The sequence below is a fragment of the Ambystoma mexicanum genome, chromosome 12 (assembly GCF_040938575.1).
Source record: "Ambystoma mexicanum isolate Mex_15411 chromosome 12, UKY_AmexF1_1, whole genome shotgun sequence".
In the NCBI taxonomy this organism is placed as follows: domain Eukaryota; kingdom Metazoa; phylum Chordata; class Amphibia; order Caudata; family Ambystomatidae; genus Ambystoma; species Ambystoma mexicanum.
Window position 1 is genome coordinate 77,279,514 of NC_090936.1, and position 21,666 is coordinate 77,301,179.

Below are 21,666 nucleotides of genomic sequence, written 5' to 3' on the forward strand. Positions count from 1 at the left end.
GGTGTTAGGTTAGAAGTATTAAATTGCTTAGGAGAAGATTCCGCTATGTCTCTAAGATGGTTCTGTATCATCTGAGTATTCCATGATAATAACGCTTGAGAGGAACTGTCATCAATATGCGGATCCGGCCACCAATCGCGATTGACTAAAAAGGTCAGTCGTCGACATGTGGAACGATTCCAGCATACTGAAAGAAACGGCCTATCATTTTGAACTAGAGCCAGCACAGGTGACTTAATAAATAAGTCAGTTTGGGCCGGAAAAGTGCTCACTAAGATAGCATGATCACCATACTGTGGAAAGAAGGGAATAATTGGCGAAAGTAAGCCTGACACGAACTTCGAAGTGATTATATAGTCAATAATAGAATTAGCATTCCCCCTATGCCAGGTACAAGGGGAGCTGGAACAATGTGTTTTAATTACACAGAGGTCCCAGCCCTCAAGAAAATTGGTCCATTTAACACCATTTTCATAGGAGTTTTTGGCATGTTGTGAAGCAGCATGTAAAGGAATATCAGAAAAGGCTGCATATAAGTGTGCATTGAAATACCACCAATTAAAATCTCTGCAGGAGGATGATAATGATGGATATCCATAAACACATCGTTAAGCAAAGCAAGCGCATCAACAATGGGGAGAGTGGAGGGATTCCAATAAAGTGATATAAGCACCACTCTCTTTATCCCATAAATATTAATATTAACATCGACCATCAGGAACAATTGAGTAACGACTTGGTTATTAATTGTGAATCGTAACTCATTGTTGAGTAGTATGGAAATGCCTCCCACTGGTCGCCCTATTGATGGTTGAGTTGCTACATGATGGAATGCTGTAAAGCCATCCAAAGAAAAATTGTTGGAACACATAGTTTCCTGCAGAAACATAATAGCGGGAAGTGAGCTTGCAGCCTTATTTTGAAACCAATTTAAAAGGTTCTTAAAGCCACAACAATTCCAGGACTGAAGGATGAAGTTTTTATATTATGAGTTTATAACTGCAGAAGGAATGCCAGGTGCCGGTATATTAGGAGGAAGTAAAGTAGGTAAGGTCCCCAAAAAACCATTTAGAGCAGAGGTCATGGAGGCCAATTGTGTTAAAATTTTAGCATTTTCTGATGTGTCAGACAAACAATCTTTCGAAATGTTAGGATTTTTTGCCAGCCGGGGAGGAATGAATTCTAGAAATTGCGTCGCCTTTTCCAGAGCAGAGAAAGCCTGCAGATCCAATCCCAAAAATAGCAAGTCGTTTTTATGTTCCCAAATAAGTTTTGCAACAATCGGAGAAAAGACTTTGCAGAGCATCCGATTGTTGTTAGTCAAAGGCAGCTTTATCCAATCAACATCTTGTGAAATAAGGTTGCGTAATGAGGGAATTTTATACAACGTGTTCATCAAGAAGGAAAGGTTAATAGGTGCCATGCCGTTAATCAGGGGGTTGCTAGACCAGCCGATCAGTGTTTGAGTTTCCTCAGGAATATCATTGAAGGCAATTAGGCTACTGTTGAATATTGTAGATGTTGGAGTAGAGGGACCGACTGGCATGGATAAAGCCGACCCCTCATGTCTCTCAACACAGATGGAAGCTGGCAGCATAGAACCAGAACATGTGGAAGTTGCAATGGGCACAGACTGTGCAATGGTGAATTTTGACTCAGCTGACAACAGAGTAGAACTTTGTGCAGGCACATCAGAAGATAAAGATTGAGGAGTACTATTCTGTAGTAAAGAAGTTGTGGGTTCTATCTGCGAGACTTTGAGAGAGGGAAGATGAGTTATCATTGGAGCAGAGGGCAGATTATCCACGACATCAAATTTAGAGTTAGCCACACTAATTGAGCATGAGGTTTTTTTATTCTCCATAGTAGGAAAAAACATGCACAGATTAGCTTGACAGGGGCAACAGGCGGAACATTGCCTCCACCACATACAGCACCTATAACAGCCTTTTGGTCCTCTAAGGAATTTTCTACAATAGGTTGGAGATATGTAGACGGTACAAGTTTCTTTTTCCCTTTTTGTGTTTTTTTAACAGATTTCAGTTGTAGGGCAAGTTGACTTTCTTCATTTAATTGACTCGAATTTAGTTGTAAATCTTCAGATTCCAATTGCGAGATATTCATTGAAGCATCAAATGTTTCGCAAGTAGCAGCAAGGCCTTGTCGAAAGGGAGCTGCAAAATCAGTAAAAGATGAAGAGTTTTTATTTGCCTTTGATTTATTTCTGCTTTTCAACGCTCTCTGGTATGCCTTTTTCATTCTGCGTGATGGATGATATAAATTTGCTGGTCTATCGGAGGCGTACAATGACTCACCAGAGTCATCCCCATCTAAAATGTTTGTAAGAGCAGATGGACTATCTGGAGAAGGAAGAGTTTTATCATGGGGGGCAATCAGAGGCTGAGGTGCCGCAGTTCCAATAGCTTCCAAGTCAAACAATTTTGAATTAATCATAATTTGTTCTATTTGGAAAATTCTATCATGTTGGAGTTTAGCTATTTCGGCTAACTCAGTGGAGGAAAAGATGGAATTTGTGCAATCCACTGATGCAGATTGTGCTACTGCATTCGCAAAAGAAGTAGGCAAACCATTGAGCAGAAGAGGAGCATCTAATGTTTGAGTGCTCTGAGAAATGCCAACTTGCATAGCAGGGATAACCGGCAGACTCTGTCCCACTGAGTCAGCCCGACGTTGAGGGCAAGCTGCATGACAGTTATAACGAGCTTCTTGATTCAAGATGAAGCCCTCGAGTTTAGCAAGTTGCAGCGAGTTAGATGAAATAGAATTTCTTAAGTCCTTTAGAAGTTCATGAGTAAAATCATGACCTTTGTCAAGTAAATTGAGAATACGAGACAGGACTGGGAAAGAGTGTAGCTCTTGTTCAATCAGATGGGAAGAATTCACATCGGTCGGTATAGGAGAAATTGAAGGTTGGGAGTATACCTGAGCAGTGGTAAAGTCTTGAGATAAGTGTTTAAGGGTAGAGTCATGGCTGAGAGGATCTTCAAAAAGCAAATTTCTATTTGAAGGAAAAGTACTGCGAGGCGAGCTTCCCAATGTTTTCGGGACAAGGCCCTCTGGCGCAATTTTGTTGGATCGAAGTGAGTCTGGGAGTAAAGTAGGATGGAAGTGTACTTGCTCACGTAAACCACAAGAGACTGCAGCTGGCGTAGAGGGTCCCAAAGAGAGGCTAATACGGCGCTCTAGGGCAGATATCACCCCAGGCGCCAGCAACGAGGTATCAGAGATGGCAAGGGGCGAATTACCAAGTTCCCCCGAAAAAACATCGGACATGATGTCCACATCATTTGCTGTTTTTAATGAAAAAGGAGTATTTAGTTTGTCAATAAACAAAGTATCAGGCAACTGAGGAGCGTCTAGTAAGGACAAAGGAAGTCGAGATGGAGAGATTGTTTCTATGTCATGTGAGCTGACAGTATGAAAGGCACTAAAAGAAGGCGATTGTTTCAAGACTTCCTTCAATTGATCAACCTCCGCATTTGATTTACGGGGCTTGAGTGACTGTGGGATTTTTGCCACTTCTTTTAGGCATTTGCCATTCTTAAGTGTCGCGAGTGAGGAATCCATGGGAAAAATTATCTACACCTAAGCGAAAAAAGAAAATACAGTGCACACCAAATTATGAATCACTAGACTAAACCAAGTGAAATATAAAATAAATACGTCTGATAACGAGAGGCAAAGTAGATATAAATCCCGACTGACACGCAATGGCTACCACAAAAGCCAGGGCAGCCCCGCGCCACGCGCCGCGCACCGCGAACAGCCAACAGTCCTTTGCGGTGCTTCGCGGTGCGCGGCGCGGGTGCGCCGGAGAGCCGAGGATAAGGGGAGGCGTAAGGGGCGTCGCCAGGCGCGAGCCAATCACAGCGTACCTTTAAAGTAAAGTGGAAAAAAACAAAATTAGTGGGATGCTAAACATATGATTTTTAAGTTAGCACCTCCACAGTCCAAGAGCACACAGTCATTTCTCCTTTCTCCAATGCCGTGAGGAAGTGCAAAGAGAAAAAAAAGCACAATCACCTGGAACTGACGAAAGTCAGGCACTGCAAGGAGTTACAAAGAAAGACGTCCTCCTTGTAAGACGGCAGCGCAAGTGTGGACACTGTGGCAGATTCACAGACAAGTTTTACTCCAGGCGGCACACGAGCAGCCAGCAACTCAGTCCAGGACAGCCAACAGTCCTTTGCGGTGCTTCGCGGTGCGCGGCGCGGGTGCGCCGGAGAGCCGAGGATAAGGGGAGGCGTAAGGGGCGTCGCCAGGCGCGAGCCAATCACAGCGTACCTGGAACTGACGAAAGTCAGGCACTGCAAGGAGTTACAAAGAAAGACGTCCTCCTTGTAAGACGGCAGCGCAAGTGTGGACACTGTGGCAGATTCACAGACAAGTTTTACTCCAGGCGGCACACGAGCAGCCAGCAACTCAGTCCAGGACAGCCAACCGTCCTTTGCGGTGCTTCGCTGCAGATAGATTTAGAAAGAGGCTGTTACAATAGTCCAGCCTAGACAGAACCAGAGCTTGGGAGACAGTGTGCTTCTGGGGGAAGGCGAGGAAAGGCAGAGTACCTTTGAGGAGGTGCAGTAGGAAGTTTGACTTTTTAGAGACCTCAGAGATGTGAGCGGAGAAGGAAAGTGTGGAGTCAAAGATGACCCTGAGGTTCTTAGCCACGCAGGTGGGTGTAGGAGGGAGGCACAAGAGTGAGGGTAAAGGATGGTGAAGGTGTGCCGATGAGGAAGATCTCCGTCTTGCTGGCATTCAGACAGAGATCGTTGGTGGCACACCAATCCTGAATGGCCGTTAGGCAATCAGAGATGAGAGAGGGAGAGCAGGTGGCCGAGGGCAGCCTGAAAATTAGTTGTGTGTCATCATGCTAGGGAGGGATAAAGGGACTTGAAGTCCAAAACATCTAGAGGGAACATGAGTAATCACAATGGATTGAGAACAATGCCAAGGCTACGATGGCCTGTCCTTTGCGAAAAGGACACACCAGAAACCATTCTTTTGATGGCCTTCGGATGGTAGAAGAGTGTCCCAACTACCTGCTCAGTTGTTCACTTTAAGGAGGGCTACAAGCTTCTGCTCTCCAGATGTTTTGGACTACGACTCCCATGAGCTCCCACCGTTAACTCTGTCAGGTAGGGCTAATGGGAATTGTAGTCCAAAACATCTGGCTAGCCTACGGTTACAAACCCCTGAAGCAGGCTCCCACACATTTGAGGAGCTGTATCGGGGTTGAGCTCTTCTCCCTGTAGCAAAACGTGCACCCCTCGGCCCCTTCTCCAAGCATGCTATTACCAAATCTTCCCACCCACCTTCCCCCCCTTGAAGGGCTCTTACATTCACACCTTTGATGCCTTCTCAGGCAGGATCGGATTCGTTGCGTCTGTCTTTCCAGATAAATTATGTTAATCTCTCGTTGATGAGCTTGTTCTAATCATCCATGCAGCCCTTTACAACCTCTTTCTCTCCAATGGTAGTTTGGACTGAAATTCCTTTTTCCAAAAGAGGCAAAGTGATCCCAAAGGCGTCCTATACAATTGAACAACTGTTCACATCCATTAGCCCTACCACAGAATGCATGGCTCCCTGACAGGCTCTGCTGCCAAATCCCCAAATAATGTTGCCTTCGGCTGGAACGAAAAGAGACAGCAGTCTGCGATAGGCCAAAGACTGTCTGGGGAGTGAGCCAGAGGGCCCGCAATGTTCGATTCGGGGGACCAAAAAACAGTCAATCATTTGGATACATAAAAGGGCTTCAAATATCAAGGAAAAGAGCAAAGAAACAAGAACATCCCTGTATCAGGATGTATAGGATCGGGAGGATAGCTGAGGTGCAACGTGCTCGCCTTGGAAGCAAGACGGCACGGAGCAACACAGGTTCGATCCCTGGGTCCTTACTTAGAAACCTCTGGGTATTAAGCGCGTTATAAATAACCCATCATATCATATCACTCGTTTCAGAGAGGTGAAATGGGTATGCTCCTGCCCTTGTCACATGGATCGTGAAGGAGCCGACTGCAGTTCATCAACTGCTACCCAGCATCAGAGAAATACCTGGCCATCCAATGTATCACCAACATCCACCAAACCATAGTCGGCAAGCTGCTGCCTTCCACTCTTGGCTCTAATGGCCTCCTCATTGACTTCCAGCCCATAGTCAGTAAGCTACTGCTCTCAACTGGGCTCATAAGGTCCGCTCAGTGACTTGGAGTCCGGCTTCCAGCCAGTACTCGGCATGCAGCTGGCCTCCCATCTAAAGTCATGCATTCTATACCATTAGTTAGCGTCAGGTGCAGAATACCTCTTTTACCTCCAGAGCCATCTTACTCCAACATTCGTGATATTTGAAAGACAATGGGCCTCATTCTAAGTGTGCTGGTCTGGAAACAACAGTACCTGTAAGCTTGCTGACACCGTTGTTTCCAGACCGGCACACTACAATTCCGCAGGCGGGTCCCATTGTAAGATACTGCCCTCTCATCTGGACTCCTGGTGCCTCCTCTGTGACTTTTAGCCCACAGCCAGTAAGCTACTACCCTCCCATCTGTATTCATACTCCCTCCTCTGTGACTTCCATCACAGATTCATACTCCCTCCTCTGTGACTTTCAGCCCATAGTAAGATACTGCCCTCTCATCTGGGCTCGTAGTACCTCCCCTGTGACTTTCAGCCCATAGCCAGTGAGCTACTACCCTCCCATCTGTATTCATACTCCCTCCTCTGTGACTTCCATCACAGATTCATACTCCCTCCTCTGTGACTTCCAGCCCATGGTAAGATACTGCCCTCTCATCTGGACTCCTAGTGCCTCCCCTGTGACTTTCAGCCCCTAGCCAGTAAGCTACTACTTTCCCATCTGGATTCATACTCCCTCCTCTGTTACTTCCAGTGCACAGTAATCTACTGCCCTCTCTCCTGGTCATCTACAGTTGCTTTCTACTGGATCCAGTTGCGCAATATGGGTTTAGACATGGAACGATATATTTTTTTAACTACTTTATTCATTTTACCATCATACAAATATTTCACTGAATAACTTTGACTAAAGCAACTCGTCCATCAACAACATAATACATCAAAAATCAGACAAAACAGACTAAATTCCCCTTCCCCCCAGAAACACAAACTAGGAACTAGAAAGAAACTGAGAAGAAAAAAAAACAACCAACCCTCTCCAAGGGTCAAATGAAAACGATAACTGATGTCGATGGGCGACTTTAGCCACTATGAATGCCATTGGAAACAAAGTCTTGGAGATGAAACTGGGCTCAACTAGATTTCTCTCTAAAAATGCTAAACGATTGCCAGGCTCGAGTTCAAATAAATGACTTCCATAACAGCCAACCTACAAAGATAAAAATACAAATGAAAAAAGCTTAGAGAACTTTCTCTTTTCAAAAATCAAATGAAACTAAATCTATTTCCATTCCAATCAGTCAAATGAGCGTGGGTGAACCTGAAAGTGGCATTGAGCTGTACTTAGTTATGTTATGTTACTGGAATTTCTTAAGCGCACGGCCACCCAGAGGTATCTTGGCGCTGGAGAGTCAGGCAAACATCCACAACAGTGAGCCAATAGAAAAGGCACCGAGCTTACTAGAGGAGAAGTGTCTTAATTGCTTTCCTACAAGCCAAATGAATAGAAAGTTTCTTTAGAGGGGTTAGCTCGTTCCATAGTCTGGCACCAGCTATAGAGAAAGCCCGACCTCCAATCCTTGTGCGGTGATAAGGGGGCAATGTAAGCAGATCAGCAGAAGCCGAGCGCAGTTGGCGATTAGGACAGTAGCGTGTGAGTGCAAAAGAAAGGGAGAACTATTGATATTTTCAGAATCAAATGGAAGGAGCTCAGTTAAGAGCCCCACCCGTCTCCCCTCCCTCACATAACCCAGTATGTGTTGTGGTCTTTTATAAAATGTAGGTAGTTGTGGTTGCCTTGTAGGTACATGCAAGTTGTTGAATAAAGTTTTCAAAGTTCAAAATAAGTGAAAAGCTTTGATTTTATTTATTGCAATGTCTGCTGTCGTCCTTGGATCATTTAAACTATTTCGTACGAAGCGTCTGTTGATCTATGGCCTATTTATGCTATTCAGACGAAAAGGGTGAAAGTGGTGAGGATTAGGCATTGTTTGCCATGTTCTAGTCCTGGAAAGAACACATCTTTGCTTGTTTTCACGGTGTCACCCAAGACTGTGTTGAAACTCTTGTGGGTGTCATGGTTACGGTTTGCAGTGTAACATCTCACCAGTCTCCACCGCGGGTCTGACCTGAAGCATGGGCTGACGGATGGAATGACCGAGTGGTAACTCACAGTGAGAAATAGGAAAACATTCGGAAAGAAGAACCTTAGCTAATGTCCGAACTGTGACCAAAGATTGTCCATGCCCCTTCATCCACCGGCAAAACGTTTTTCGTAACAAAAAACTGAAGAGAAGGAATCCCCACTCTCTGGATTGAGGAACTACAGAAATGATGTGCAAATATCAACATTATTTATTTAATTAATTCCAAAATATTGAGTAAAGAAAGATTGATTCACGCAATATGTTTGTGTTAATTAAATAAATAATGTTGATATTTTTGTAAATGGTGTCCTCTGGGTTTCTCTTTTCTGTTACATAAAACTCTTTTCATACCTTACTAACTAAAGGGGATATCATAACGGTTCTATGTTTTTTCATCAACAGTCATTTTTACGACTACATGATTGCGAAAAAGTTCATGGAATTTGTTTTGGAGGTTTTCCCCGCCAAATTCCCCTCTCCCCCACCTATTTTTAACTATTCCCGGCCCCTAATCCCCTTATCTGCCCTTTGCCACCCCCCAAAAATTTCGATGACCTTTTACGTAATTCTATACTCGTAAAAAAGGCAGTTGTAAAAATGACTGTCGATGAAATGACGGTATACCACCATCACAGTAACGTTCAAGCACCTCCTAATTTTGTGTTCGTTCCCAGGATCAATAGCCTGTTGCATGCAAAACACCTGTATTTCCCTTTAACAAATAAAACACATTCCTACAAAAATTCACAAGAAACAGATATTTTCGAGTCCAAATGTGCGGTCGAAGTTGCGAGTTGATGCATTTAATATTCTTTCCTTACACAGGACTTTGACTATTTTACGGTTGAAATGGAAAAGGGAACGAAAGGCTTTGGATTCAGCATCCGGGGAGGACGAGAGTACAAAATGGACTTGTACGTGTTACGGTTGGCAGAAGATGGACCGGCAATAAGAAATGGAAGGATGAGAGTAAGTAATGGATTTCGCTGATGCAAGCTAAGCGGCTTAGCGTATGCAATGAAGTGTTAGACCGGCGTCTGGAATCCTAAAATGGTCTATGGCAAGCTATAACATTCTGCTTGAAGAGTTTCTTTTGGCTGCCATAGGCCCCACACCTACTAGTGGTTCTCATTGACTTCTAGCTCGTAGCTACAGATTTTCCCCTTTTAAATATGTATGCATATTACACATTGTTCAATATGTTCTTCTGTATAAGCGTGTTATTTGCTATTAGCATAATTGACCTAAAAACATTTGACCTTAAACATTTGATCGAATTTCTTTGACCTTTTTTCAGTCAAATTTAATTAAATATATATATATATATATATGGGGTGAGTAAGGGTATAGATTAGGTTGAGAGGGTGTGGGGGGGTGGGTTGCGGGGGTCTCCCCCCGCATTTCAGACCGAAAAAAAGTCCAATAAATTCCATCAAATGTGATTAGGTCAAATAGACCCAAACATGTACTTTTTGGTATTGGCTTCTTTTCAATGTTTGTGATTATAAATTATTGAATGTCATACAATCTGAATTAAATTTATTTTGAACTTTTCAATTTTCTATTTGCCATAAAGTGAACAAAGCAGGCACCTGTGTATTTTCTCCTCCAATGCAGGAAAAACTGATACGTGCCGTCTTGCGACACACTGCCCGATTTCCTGCTGAGCCGCTATTGTGGTAAACCATGTGGTTTTTCTCCGCCAAACACATTGCTGTGTCCTTGCTCACTTGGTTGTGAAATCAGATATTAAGTTAGAAAACAGTGATAAATGGCCAGCCGCGTCGCTCAGTCAGGCCGTTCCTGAGCAGAACGCAGCATCATGGCCGGTGAAGCTCCGAACGCAGGAAGACAAATGGGGAGGTCCTTGCTGTGCAGCGACCCAAGGAACAGGTCCACTTTTCAATTTAGACAAAGAGGACTCAAAACAGTAAACATAGGACTTTGAGGGGGAAAAGTAGGAGTGGCCTTAAGTTTAGGAAGGCAAGAATGCGTTTGGTTGGAATCAAGGTCAGTGCTAGGTCTTTTTGACACCCTAACCCTTGGGTCTGCAACCTGCCTGCCGCTCTCTGGATTGTTGGACGAAGACTCCCATGATCCCTCATCATTGACTGTGCTGGCCATGGCCAATTGGAATTGTGCAAAGGATCTGAGAAGGCAAATATTGCAGACCCCATGCAGCTAAAGCGGCATTTTGCAGCCCCATCACTAGGCTATAAATATATATATATATATATATATATATATAGGTTGCATGGCCGTTCTAGGGGCTATTTGATAACTTCCTGCTGGGGTCGCCCTACATTGTGGCACACTACCTCTCAAGCCCGGATCATGTGACTCTACTAACACAGAAAAGCTAAATGTACGAATAGCCTTCACACACCCACCCCCTTTCAAATCAAGGCTCCATTGCAGCACACATTACGACTGGCATTTGCAGGTAGGAAAGCAACTGCAAGTGCGCGCAACGCGCCTTTGCACTAGACCAAACTCTGCATCGCCATCAAACACATTGACCACGTTTAAAGAAAAGTGGATCCTTTTGGGGTCTTTCTAGATAAAGTGCGATAGAAGCATGCAAGTACAACCAGGATATCTTAAGGGCAACGTGCTCCCCTTGGAAGCAAGACGACATGGAGCAACACAGGTTCGACCCCCCAGCCCTCGCTTAGAAACCTCTGAGTAGGGTATTAAGCGCGTTATAAATAACCTATCATATCAAACTGTTGGAACTGTGAGTGATTCAATAATGCCAGGCCCTGGTTTTTTTTTAATCTATTTTTTAACGAGGTAACAGCGGCCACCAGCGCCTGGAAATAGTATTTTTAAGTCATTTTAATGGTTTGCATGGAATTTTGTCAAGGCAGAAATGATGGCTCCAAATCATATTGCCATGGTAACAGAGCCATCCCAGCGGTGGATCTAGAATCATGGTCCCGCAAACAAATGGGCGCTCAAATGCTAGGAACTGAGACTCTACTAAGGAGTGAGTAGGGGGGCATTACGTCCATCCTCTCTTAGGCATTGCCAAAGCTCAGCAGAGCCCCTTTGCTTGAGGCTTAGCTGGAGCGAGGCTCATGGCAGCACATGGTAGCCTTACACGAGGCCCTGCGTCGCCTCCTTCGGCATAGCTTGGCAACCGTCCTATATCTCAGTGCTCCCAGTTATTTTAGGTAGGGCTCCCAAACATAGCTTCACCCCCATATAAAATCGGACATGGACCAGTCTGCACTTGGCGGAGTGACCGGGTCGCACCTGTTGGCGAAAACTCCACTTATCACTCTCCTTCAAATTGAGGGCTTCTGCAACCCGTGGCTCTCCAGATGTTTTGGACTAGGACTCCCATGAATCCTCAGCATTCACTATGCTGGCTAGGGCTGACGGTAGTTGTAGTCCTTGGACTGGCCATACAGCAGCATCTAGCACTAAAAATAAATGACTAAATAGAAAAGGCAGATTCCGTAGAAAGGCAACTGATTTCATTGAACAAACTTGATGGATCCTGCTCAACCGTGAATGGCCTTTTAGGACGTGTAACTCTGCCATCAGGGTTTACACATGTACAAAAAGCGTCAGCCTTCCCCGCTTCAAGCTGCTGATGTACCCCAAATAAAATAAGTGGGTGTTTTACTTCTCCAGTGTTATATTTACTGGCAAACGTGCCTGCTCGGCTTCCTGCTTCGTCGAACCCAAGGACCTGCCTTTGCTTATTTTTTACCATGCTGGCTATAAATTGGCTAATGATTGTGGCATGGCTGTGGAGTAAGCCAGTACACGTTGAGGTGCAGAATTATAATAATAATACTTTGGGGGTCATCGCGAATTCGGTGGAGCGGTAAATGCGTTACCGCCATATTTTCCCGCTCCGCCCAACTCCCATGTTCCGGGGCATTCGCCTTCAGCTTTGAGCTGGAGGTGAATGCGCCGACTTTAAGGCCATTTTTGTTGCTATTACCGCCAGTGATATTACCGCCGGTGGCAATAGCACCTCCCAACCCCAATGGATATGGGAACTTACCTGCGCTCGACCTTACACCCCCGCACCTCCTGCTGCAACTTGGGATCCGGCGCAAATTTGCCCCAGACCGAGTTGCAGTAACGCTAATTGTGTTGAGTGGTGGTATCCTTTAGCACCGGGATACCGCCCAACTCATGATGAGGCACTTGGTGTTCTTCTATAGTGCTACATGCTGGATGCCCTCTACTTCTAAGCGTTGAAAATGCAGGTGTTCAGGGAGAATATTTAGAGGCAGCGAGGGGTGCCGGTGTTACCCCTGGCAATCTCCTTGTTACCCCTGGCATTGCCTCTGCGATCCATGGCTGACTGGCCCTCATGTTCAGCTGTCAAAGATTGATGTATTGCTCTGTGACAAACACTGTTGGCTTGAAATGAATCCCTTCACCCTCGCAAAATGATGGCTGTGTGAAAGTGGGAGCCGGCGCCCTAAGTTACCCCTGAAGCAGTGGGATGCTTTGTCCATTTGAATAAGGAAAATGAACATTTACACAATAGCACTTGAAATAAAGGCATGTTCAAAAGGATGATTGTGCACACAGCTGTATTGCTTTGTCTGCTCTTTGTGAGGGCGTGATATCGCAGTGTTTGAGGGTGCCTAAGTTTGATCTAAACTGTGCAACAAGCTTATTTGTATGCACTTGTGTACATTTTGGAAAGTGCATTCTTCATGCAGTATGTATAAAGGGATGGAGATTGCTCAGTGAATTAAGTGCTTACGGCTAGTTACTGCGTTTCATCACAAAAAATCACGATTGTTTTACCCAACGGGCCTCGATAAAGATTTTTGAAAATGTTCTCAAACTGACTTATTTGCTTTATTAAACACAAACGACAGCTTCTGATCCTAAAGAAACACAGAATAGAAAGTGTGGTGGGGTAAAATTAAAAATGGGATGGTAGGAGATCTGCTGGGTAAATTAGAGACATGGACCAGACGCAAATCCTGGCTCCTCCACTTGACCAACATGTGTGATCTTGGGCAAATCAATACACAGTTCATTGCTGTGTGCCGAGAACGACACTCTGCGAGCCTGCGCGTACAATGAAAAATGTGCACACTGCGTATTCATGGAATTTACTGTGCAAATTAACCGTATTCGCAAGTCGCGCCTGGAACGCCCCGACACGCCTCCGACATGCCCCCACGCAAAGCATAAACAGCCAGAACAGCTACATCGGCACGCTCACCCTGGTGCGAATACATGCACCCTTCAAACAGTACGTGGGGTCCCCGCAAGCAGGCCAACATCTCGGGGACCCTGCGCAGGGACCCCCAAAACTGAAAGAACGTATATCCAGAATGTCGATACCAAGATAGGCCAGTGTACCAAGTAAATTCCACTTATGTTTGCTTGTACCCTTGAAGCAAAGTACACAAATGACAGGACACACAAAGAATATATGGCCATACTGGAGCCACCAACGTAAGCCAGTCCAGCCACGTAATAACACCATGTTTGCTTTACCCTTGATGTCAAATAAAAGTAACAAATGCCATGCCACAGTAAGAAAGTAAATACACACTGAAACAATGAGCCAAGCTAGCCATATAATAACACTTATGTTTGCTTTTCCCTTGATGTCAAGTAAAAAAAATGCCATGGCATGTTTTACTTGCCATCAAGGGTAAAGCAAACATGATAGTGTATGCAGATTGCCACCAGTAATGTAGGACAGTCTAGACAGGTAATAACACTTATCACGTATGCTTTACCCTTCATGCACGGTTACAGTGCCTCCAGGTGAAACAAACATGATATGTGTCATTACCTAGCTAGACTGTCCTACACGGCTCAGATTACTTACTGGTAATCTTCATTACTCCTAGTCCTACTTTTCCTCATCACAGTACTTACCTATGAGGCCCTTTTTCTTTTGCAGGAGGTATAAACCTCCCACTTACCCACAATAAACCAGTACATAGCAAGTCTGCACAGACACCGGGCCCTTCCATACCAGGGTTGGGTGTGGAGGGCAGCATTACTTGACGAGGAAGAGTAGGACTAGGAGCAATGAAGATTACCGGAAAGTAACCTGAGCATTATCTCCACATCCCTCTTCCTAGTCCCAGTACTTGCCTATGAGGTATACCCAAGCCAAATCAAGTGGAAGGGCCTGAAGGAAAGCGGGAAGCAAGAGGACACCCAGTAATCGAAGCAAAATCGCAAGAAAACCAAGCAAACGAACAACAGATCATCAGAGCTGGGCCACAGACAGCACACCCACATCAAAGAAACGATCTACAAAATCACTCACACTAAGCCTGTAACGTGCAACAAAGGTACTGGGGCCACCCAGGTAGCGGCCCTGCAAAACCCATGCAAGGGAACACCCTGAGCATCCGCCCAGGAAGCAGCCATACACCAGGCAGAACGCCCCTGCATACCCAAACGCACAGAAGGACCAGCAGCCAAATAAGCCATTGAAATCACCAAGCTGAGCCAGTGAAAATGGAAACAACCAAATCCCTCCAAGCTGCACCAAAGGCAACCAGAAGACTTCCAGAATACCGAGCAGCCTCCGTCCTGGCCAGGTACCCCAGAACCACACGACGCACAATAAGGGAGCCCCAAGACACCTCCTCTGGAGACAGAGGGCCAGCAAAAAAGGCCGGAAGGACCACTGCCCGAGTCAGACGAAACTTAGAGGCAACTTCGGGCAAGAGCCGGGGATCACAACGCAACACCAACCAGTCAAGCAAGATCCGAAGAAAGGGAGGACAGCACATGAGAGCTCCAACCACCCCCAGCCGATGCACAGAGGCAACGGCAATCAGAAAGGCTGTCTCGAGTGTAAGGTGTTCAAGATCCACAACGCCAAGCGGTCCCAATGGAGCAGGCTGAAGAAAACGTAAAACCAGAGGCAGATCCCAAGGAGGGGAACCCAGATACACAGGAGGCCGAGCAGACATCAGGCTACGAAGGAAGCGGTCCACCAGACCCAAATCCAAAAGAGGAACACCAAACCCCTCCAACAAGGTCCTCAACGCAGACCAGTGAGCCCGCAAAGTGTCCCCCGTCAGCCCCTTACAAAGACGTCCTGCAAAAATCGCAACACCCCCGGAACACCACAATGCGGGGGGGAAAAGACCGGTAACACCACACCAGCTGAGAAAATGGGCCCCGCGCCCACCATAGGTGTACAACGTACTAGGGCCGCAAGGAATGGAGAATGGCCTCCAACACTGGAGCCGAGAAACCCAAAGCCAACAACCCTGTCCTTCCAGGTGCCAAGCTGACCAGCGGACCACAGACAATCCTGCCATCCCCCCTGCAGAGGGCACAGCCAACCGGGAAACCTCCAGACTCCCTTCTGCAGGAGATCTAGTAGCAATGGACACCACCCCCAACGAGGCCAAAAGAGAACCACCAATAACATCAGTAAGAAACACCAGCGGACACCACCTGGAGAATGAGAGCAAGAAGAGGGAACGCACACATTTGACCCCGGGCCACACAAGACTCAAGGAGTCCACCCCCATAACTCTAATGACGGGAACTGAGAGCAAAACCAGGAATCCCTGGCCGAGGAGGGGGAAGCCAACAGATCCAACACTGGCAGCCCAAACCGGCGAGAAACACTGCAAGCACCAGATCGGACAACACCAACCCCAGGCAGACTGGGAACACCCGACTGAGACAATCGCCCACCACATTCTCCACCCCCGAATGTGGACCAGCTCCAGGGAAAGCAAACGCTTTTCGGCCCAAATTCCGATGAGATTTGCCAAAGAATTCAGGGCCCCAGACCCCAAACCCCCAGATTGGTATAAACCTCCCACTGACCCACAATATACCCGTACATAGCAAGCTTGCACAGACACCGGGCCCTTCCACACCACGGGTGGGTGCAGAGGGCGGCAGTACTGTGACGATGAAGAGTAGGACTAACAGTAATGAAGATTACTGGTAAGTAATCGGAGCATTACCTCCAAGTCCCTCTTCCTTGTCCCATTACTTACCTATGAGGTATACCCAAGCCAAATCAAGTGGAAAGGCCTGAAGGAAAGCTGGAAGAAAGAGGACAACCAGTAATTGAAGCAAAACCCCAAGAAAACCGAGCAAATTAACGACAGAACATATGATCTGGGCCACGAACAACACACCCACACCAAAGAAATCATTTACAAAAGGACCCAGACTAAGCCTATAACGTGCATTTCAGGCCCTGGGGCCACCCAGGTAGCGGCCCTGCAAAACCCATGCAAGAGAACGGTATAGGCCAAAATGACCGCACAGAAGGTTCCGACCTATACAAAAAGGTTGTAAATGCATGCCACCAAAGGTTCGGTCACCAAAAGTTCGAACCTTTGGTGGCATGCATTTTAGGTAGGTAAAAAAAATGTTTTTAAATAGACTGTGGGGGTGTCCCCCGCAACACCCCGCTCACCATACTATACAGCCTAGTGAGTGGAGGTTGCGGGGGAAACCCCCCCAGCACACCCTAGAAGGAAAAAAAACGGGGATCACAACGCAACACCAAGCAATCAGGCAAGATCTGAAGAAAGGCTGTCTTGAGCGTAAGGTGTTCAAGATCCACAACGCCAAGCGGTCCCAAGGGAGCAGACTGAAGAAAACGCAAAACCAGATGCAGATCCCAAGGAGGGGAACGTGAATACAGAGCAGGCCGAGCAGACGCTAGGCTTCGAAGGAAGCGGTCCACCAGACCCAAATCCAAAAGAGGAACACCAAAACCCTCCAACAAGGTCCTCAATGCAGACCAATGACCTTGCAAAGTGGCCACCATCAACCCCTTACAAAGCCGTCCTCCAAAAATCTCAAAACACCCCCGGAACACCACAACTCTGGGGGGAAAGACCAGTCACACCACAACAGCTGAGAAAATCGGACCCATGCCCACCATAGGCGTACAACGTACTAGGCCGCCTGGAATGGAGAATGGCCTCCACCACCGGAGCCGAGAAACCCAAAGCCAACAACCTTGTCCTTCCAGGAGCCAAGCCGACCAGCGGACCACAGGCAATCCTGCTCCTCCCTGCATCTGGAGATCAGGGAGCAACGGAAACCACCCCCTGCGAGGCCAAAAGGGAACCACCAATAACACCAAAAAGCAACACCGGCGGACCCTCATCACCTGGGGAATGCAAAACCTGGGAACCCTGGCCAAGGAGGGGGAAGCAAACGGATCCAAATAGATCCAACACCGGCACCCTGAACCGGCGACAAACCCTGCAACCAGATCGGACAACACCAACCCCGGGCAGACCGGGAACACCCGACAGACGATCGGCCACCACATTCTCTACCCACGAATGTGGACCACCTCCAGGGAAAGGAAACGCTGTTCGGCACAAACCCTGATGAGATTCGTCAAAGAATTCAGGGCCCTGGACCCCGAACCCCCAGATTGTCACCAAAGGCCATGGCAGAGGAATAGTCGGGCCGAACCAAAACAGCCCAACCCTGTAACAGGGGGGCAAACCATAGGTGAGCCCGATGGATGGCCGACAATACCCTCCAATCTGAGGAACGAAGGAGACTGTCCACACCCCACCGCTCCTGAACAGACAGAGACCCCAGGTAGGCACCTCACCCCATGCTACTGGCAGCGGTGAACAGCACAACCTGAGGAGGAGGACCCAACCCCACCCCACTCAGAAAGGAGGAACAACTCAACCACCAATCCAGAGAAACCACAGGGCGTCAGAAACCGAGATCCACAGCCCAAGAGACTGCGAGGAGGGGGACCAAACGAGCAGAAGACGAACCACCAGGGGACGAGGATGGAGGTGCACCCAGGGAACCAGGAAAACACAAGAGGCCACGTGCCCCCGAACCACCAGGAGTTCTCGAACAAAGCCCCGGGACGGCTAAGGACACGGCCGAGCTGGAGCTGGAGAGCCCTGGCACTGGGCAGAAGAATTTACCCACGCTGGGTGCAGAAACATGCTCTACAAACACCAGGGCCTGGGAAGGGGCCAACTGGAACTTCCCCAAGCCGATCAGGAACCCCTACTGCAGGAGCGACTGACAAGGAGACGGCGACACCGGACAGTGCAGCGGAGAACCGCCATGACCAACCAGACATCATCTCATGTCATGTTTGCTTTACCTTTGATGTTGGTGCAAGGTAACATTACATCAAGGGTAAAACCAACATAAGTGTTATACATTGAATGTAGTGGGTCAGCCTAGCCATGCAATAACAGTCTCGCCCGGTAATAACACTTCACTTACCATTTATGCTTTATCCTGCCACACACACACACAAAAACTTCCACCCGCGTATTCACACGTTATTCATACAACTCCTCGCCTTCATCAAAACAAACATCAACATACATACATACATGAATGCATGCATACAATCCATATCTCTATGCTCCTATCGCAATAATGAGAGGCTGCATGGCCGAGTGGCGGGGGGGGGGTTGAAAGAGTTTTCAACCCCCCCCCCGCAACCCTCCACCTACTCCCATTATTATGTGGTAAGTTATGAAAGTGATCTGCACGGCAAAAAAACAGAAATATGTAGGGGGGGTGGGTAGGGGGCTGCTCATAGGCAGGCCAAACAGTGCCCTGTACAAATAAAGCAGACAGGGGACTGTGCTGCTGGCCACTCAGGGAGGGGGCTGTGCCCCCGCCCACAGTGGCGGACCACCACTGCCTGACATGTGAGGCTTTAACAGATATAAGATGTCTGTAAATGGCCATAGGAGGCAGTAAGAAAGCAGTACTAGTGGCCTATGACGTTTCTACTAGGCATGCCTTACGTCATATCATGACTTCACCCATTGCCTGTTGGTGCACAACAATAGTTAATAAATGACTGAAAACTAAAATAGCCCTTTGTGCACTATTTGTTTTTTTTTTTACGAACAGCACACTTATTGTGGTGTTTTTTTGTTCACCTTTGTAATGCCACTTCCTGTATTGTCATCAGGGGCAAAGTTCATATAGCATCACTTCCTGTGGTGTTGGCACGGTCAAAGGTCATGGAATGTTGCTGAAATGACATCCCTGTAGGTGTTATCACAGAAGGATGAAAGGCTTGGAAAGCTCTGCTGCCCTCGTGTCAAAGACCAGAGCTTGAACCCTGAGCCATCCACCAGACCTGGTGGTATAGCTCTACTGTATAAAAACGGATGGATTTGATTAGTTATGTCTGGGTCCTCATCAGGATCACATTCACAGAGCCATTTCTTGGATTGGGGAACATCTTTCGAATATATGTACTTTCTACTTCTTATTTCCACTTCTGCAGCGCCTTGCAGAGAGGGGGTTCACAGTGAAGGTTCCCACTCAGTTACCCTGGAAGAGCGCTTAGGAGCTGAAGGAGTCTGGCATGAAGCGTCAGATGATTAACCAGTTACAACAATGATCAAAATGTGCAAGCCGGGTCAGGGTGCGGAAAATATGCTTTGAAAAACAGAACTCCTTCACTACTTTAAAGGGCCTCATCACGAGTTGGGCGGTATCCCGACTCAAATCTCTATAAATACCCGAATAATACTAATAATAATGAACCCGTGGCAAAAATGTAGTCATCCAGGGGCTATTGTCATACAAGTATGGTACAAAGCCTGACTCCAAACAGCGTGGATATGATAGGTTATTTAGTTTAAAACGCACTCAATACCCAGGTTTCTAAGCGCGGACCCGGGGATCGAACCTGTGTTGCTCCGGGTCGTCTTGTTTCTAGGGCGAGCACGTTGCCCCGGAGCTAGCCTCCCAGACAGTGAGAAAAGGGGAAGAAGCAAGTGCTCTTACTGAAGCTAAACAAGAGTACCCAGAACTTCACAAAATAATCATAATGGCCAATGCCAGTCAGCATATCCTCTCATCAGGATGATAGCTCAGAGGGAACGTGCTTGCCTTGGAAGCAAGACGACACGAAGCGACACAGGTTCGATCCTTGGGGTCGTGCTCAAAAATCTCTGGGTAAGCGCGTTATAAATAACATATCATATCCATGGCCTTGTTTCTTCACTTACACTTGCAATGCCATTGACCGGGCCCCAGGTGCGCAAGCATCATATGTTTGGAGTCTGATGCGGCCACGGTGGTGGGGTGCTGACATGATGGGGTGCTTCCTGGCAGGTTCGTTTCCCAGGTGCAGCCAAACCACCCATTGCACAGTCCAGATTTGTAACCCAGAATGCACCATGGCTTGCTCCATACGGAGGTTACTACTGGATTACATATATTAGAATACGCTATGACGCACTTTGGGAAGGTGTGCTAGCAGAACTGCAGACGACAGGCAGCCCCAGCCTCAGTACTTAGACTCACCCCCAACAGGACTATATGTCAAAGGATGAACTCGGTCCACCTATACGGACCAGAACATCGCGCAATATCCTGCAGAATAAACTCTGCCTCAGTACGGAAGACCGCTTCCATTTCATGCACCAAATCTCACTCACAACCTAATGTGCTGTGAATGAAAAGTAACCGCAAACATCGGCACCCCATTGTAACGGCACGGGTAGGCCCAGGAGCGCGGATGGCGCAGCAAGAAATCACACGGACGCGAGACTCAATATCACATCCTTCTTTTTTCAGCTCCAACTGATACTGCCCCCTCCCCCTCCCTGTCACTTCCGTTCCGAACGTCAGTTCTCTCTTCCCAATGCCCGTCTCCCGCTCCAAGGGCAACGTCACCCCCCCCCATTTTAAAAAGTTACCAGACTCTTCACAACGGGTGTCGGTCTGGTGGACCGCACTTAGTCCATTTCCTCGATCCATTGGCGAGGCTTGTTCCTGATGTTCACAGGAGACTGCACACCTCACTCTCCCTCTGAGCTTCTTGATCAGAGTCCTCAGTGTCCCCGTGGTCTCCTTGATATTGGTCATCAGATTCATAGGTTCATAGTCCAGGGGAGCTGATTGAGCACTTGTTCATATGGCTGTCCCGTTAACTTGGCAATCTGTAATGCTCTCTTTAGGTTTGCCATGAAGCGCTCTATCATGCAATTGGCTTGGGGCCAAAGGGGAGTTATTTTCCGATGGTGAAACCCCAGGTAGCCTGGGCAAACTGAATTGGGCAAACTGATGCCCACTGAACGAGGGGCCATTGGCCATCTTGAGTACCTTGGGAACTCCATACGCCAAGAAGATACGTTCTAGAGCTGGGATGACGTGATGAGCTGCGGTCGACGATATCAAATGAGTTTCCGGATATCGTGAATATTCATCCATCACCCCTAAAACGTATTTCCCTCCTTCAATGGGCCCAAAGAAGTCAGCAGCCAAAGCGTCCCATATTCCTTGTGGGAGGTCAGACATGATCAGTGGTTCCGGGTGTCGATTAGGGGTGATGAGGCTGCACATGGGACAAGCTTTTAACGCAGCCTCTACCATGGAGTCCATGTTGGGGAAC

The 21,666-nt window shown here is 47.2% G+C and overlaps 1 protein-coding gene across 10 annotated transcripts in view; it reads left to right on the forward strand.

Annotated features, from left to right (window-relative positions):
* Window positions 1-21,666, forward strand: part of MAGI2 (membrane associated guanylate kinase, WW and PDZ domain containing 2) — a 3,248,720-nt gene that overhangs the window by 3,077,744 nt on the left and 149,310 nt on the right. For all 10 annotated transcript variants that reach the window (XM_069628034.1, XM_069628038.1, XM_069628036.1 and 7 more), the window contains one exon: window positions 9,129-9,272. In XM_069628034.1, the coding sequence (XP_069484135.1) occupies window positions 9,129-9,272 (144 nt within the window). The remainder of the gene's footprint in view (window positions 1-9,128; window positions 9,273-21,666) is intronic.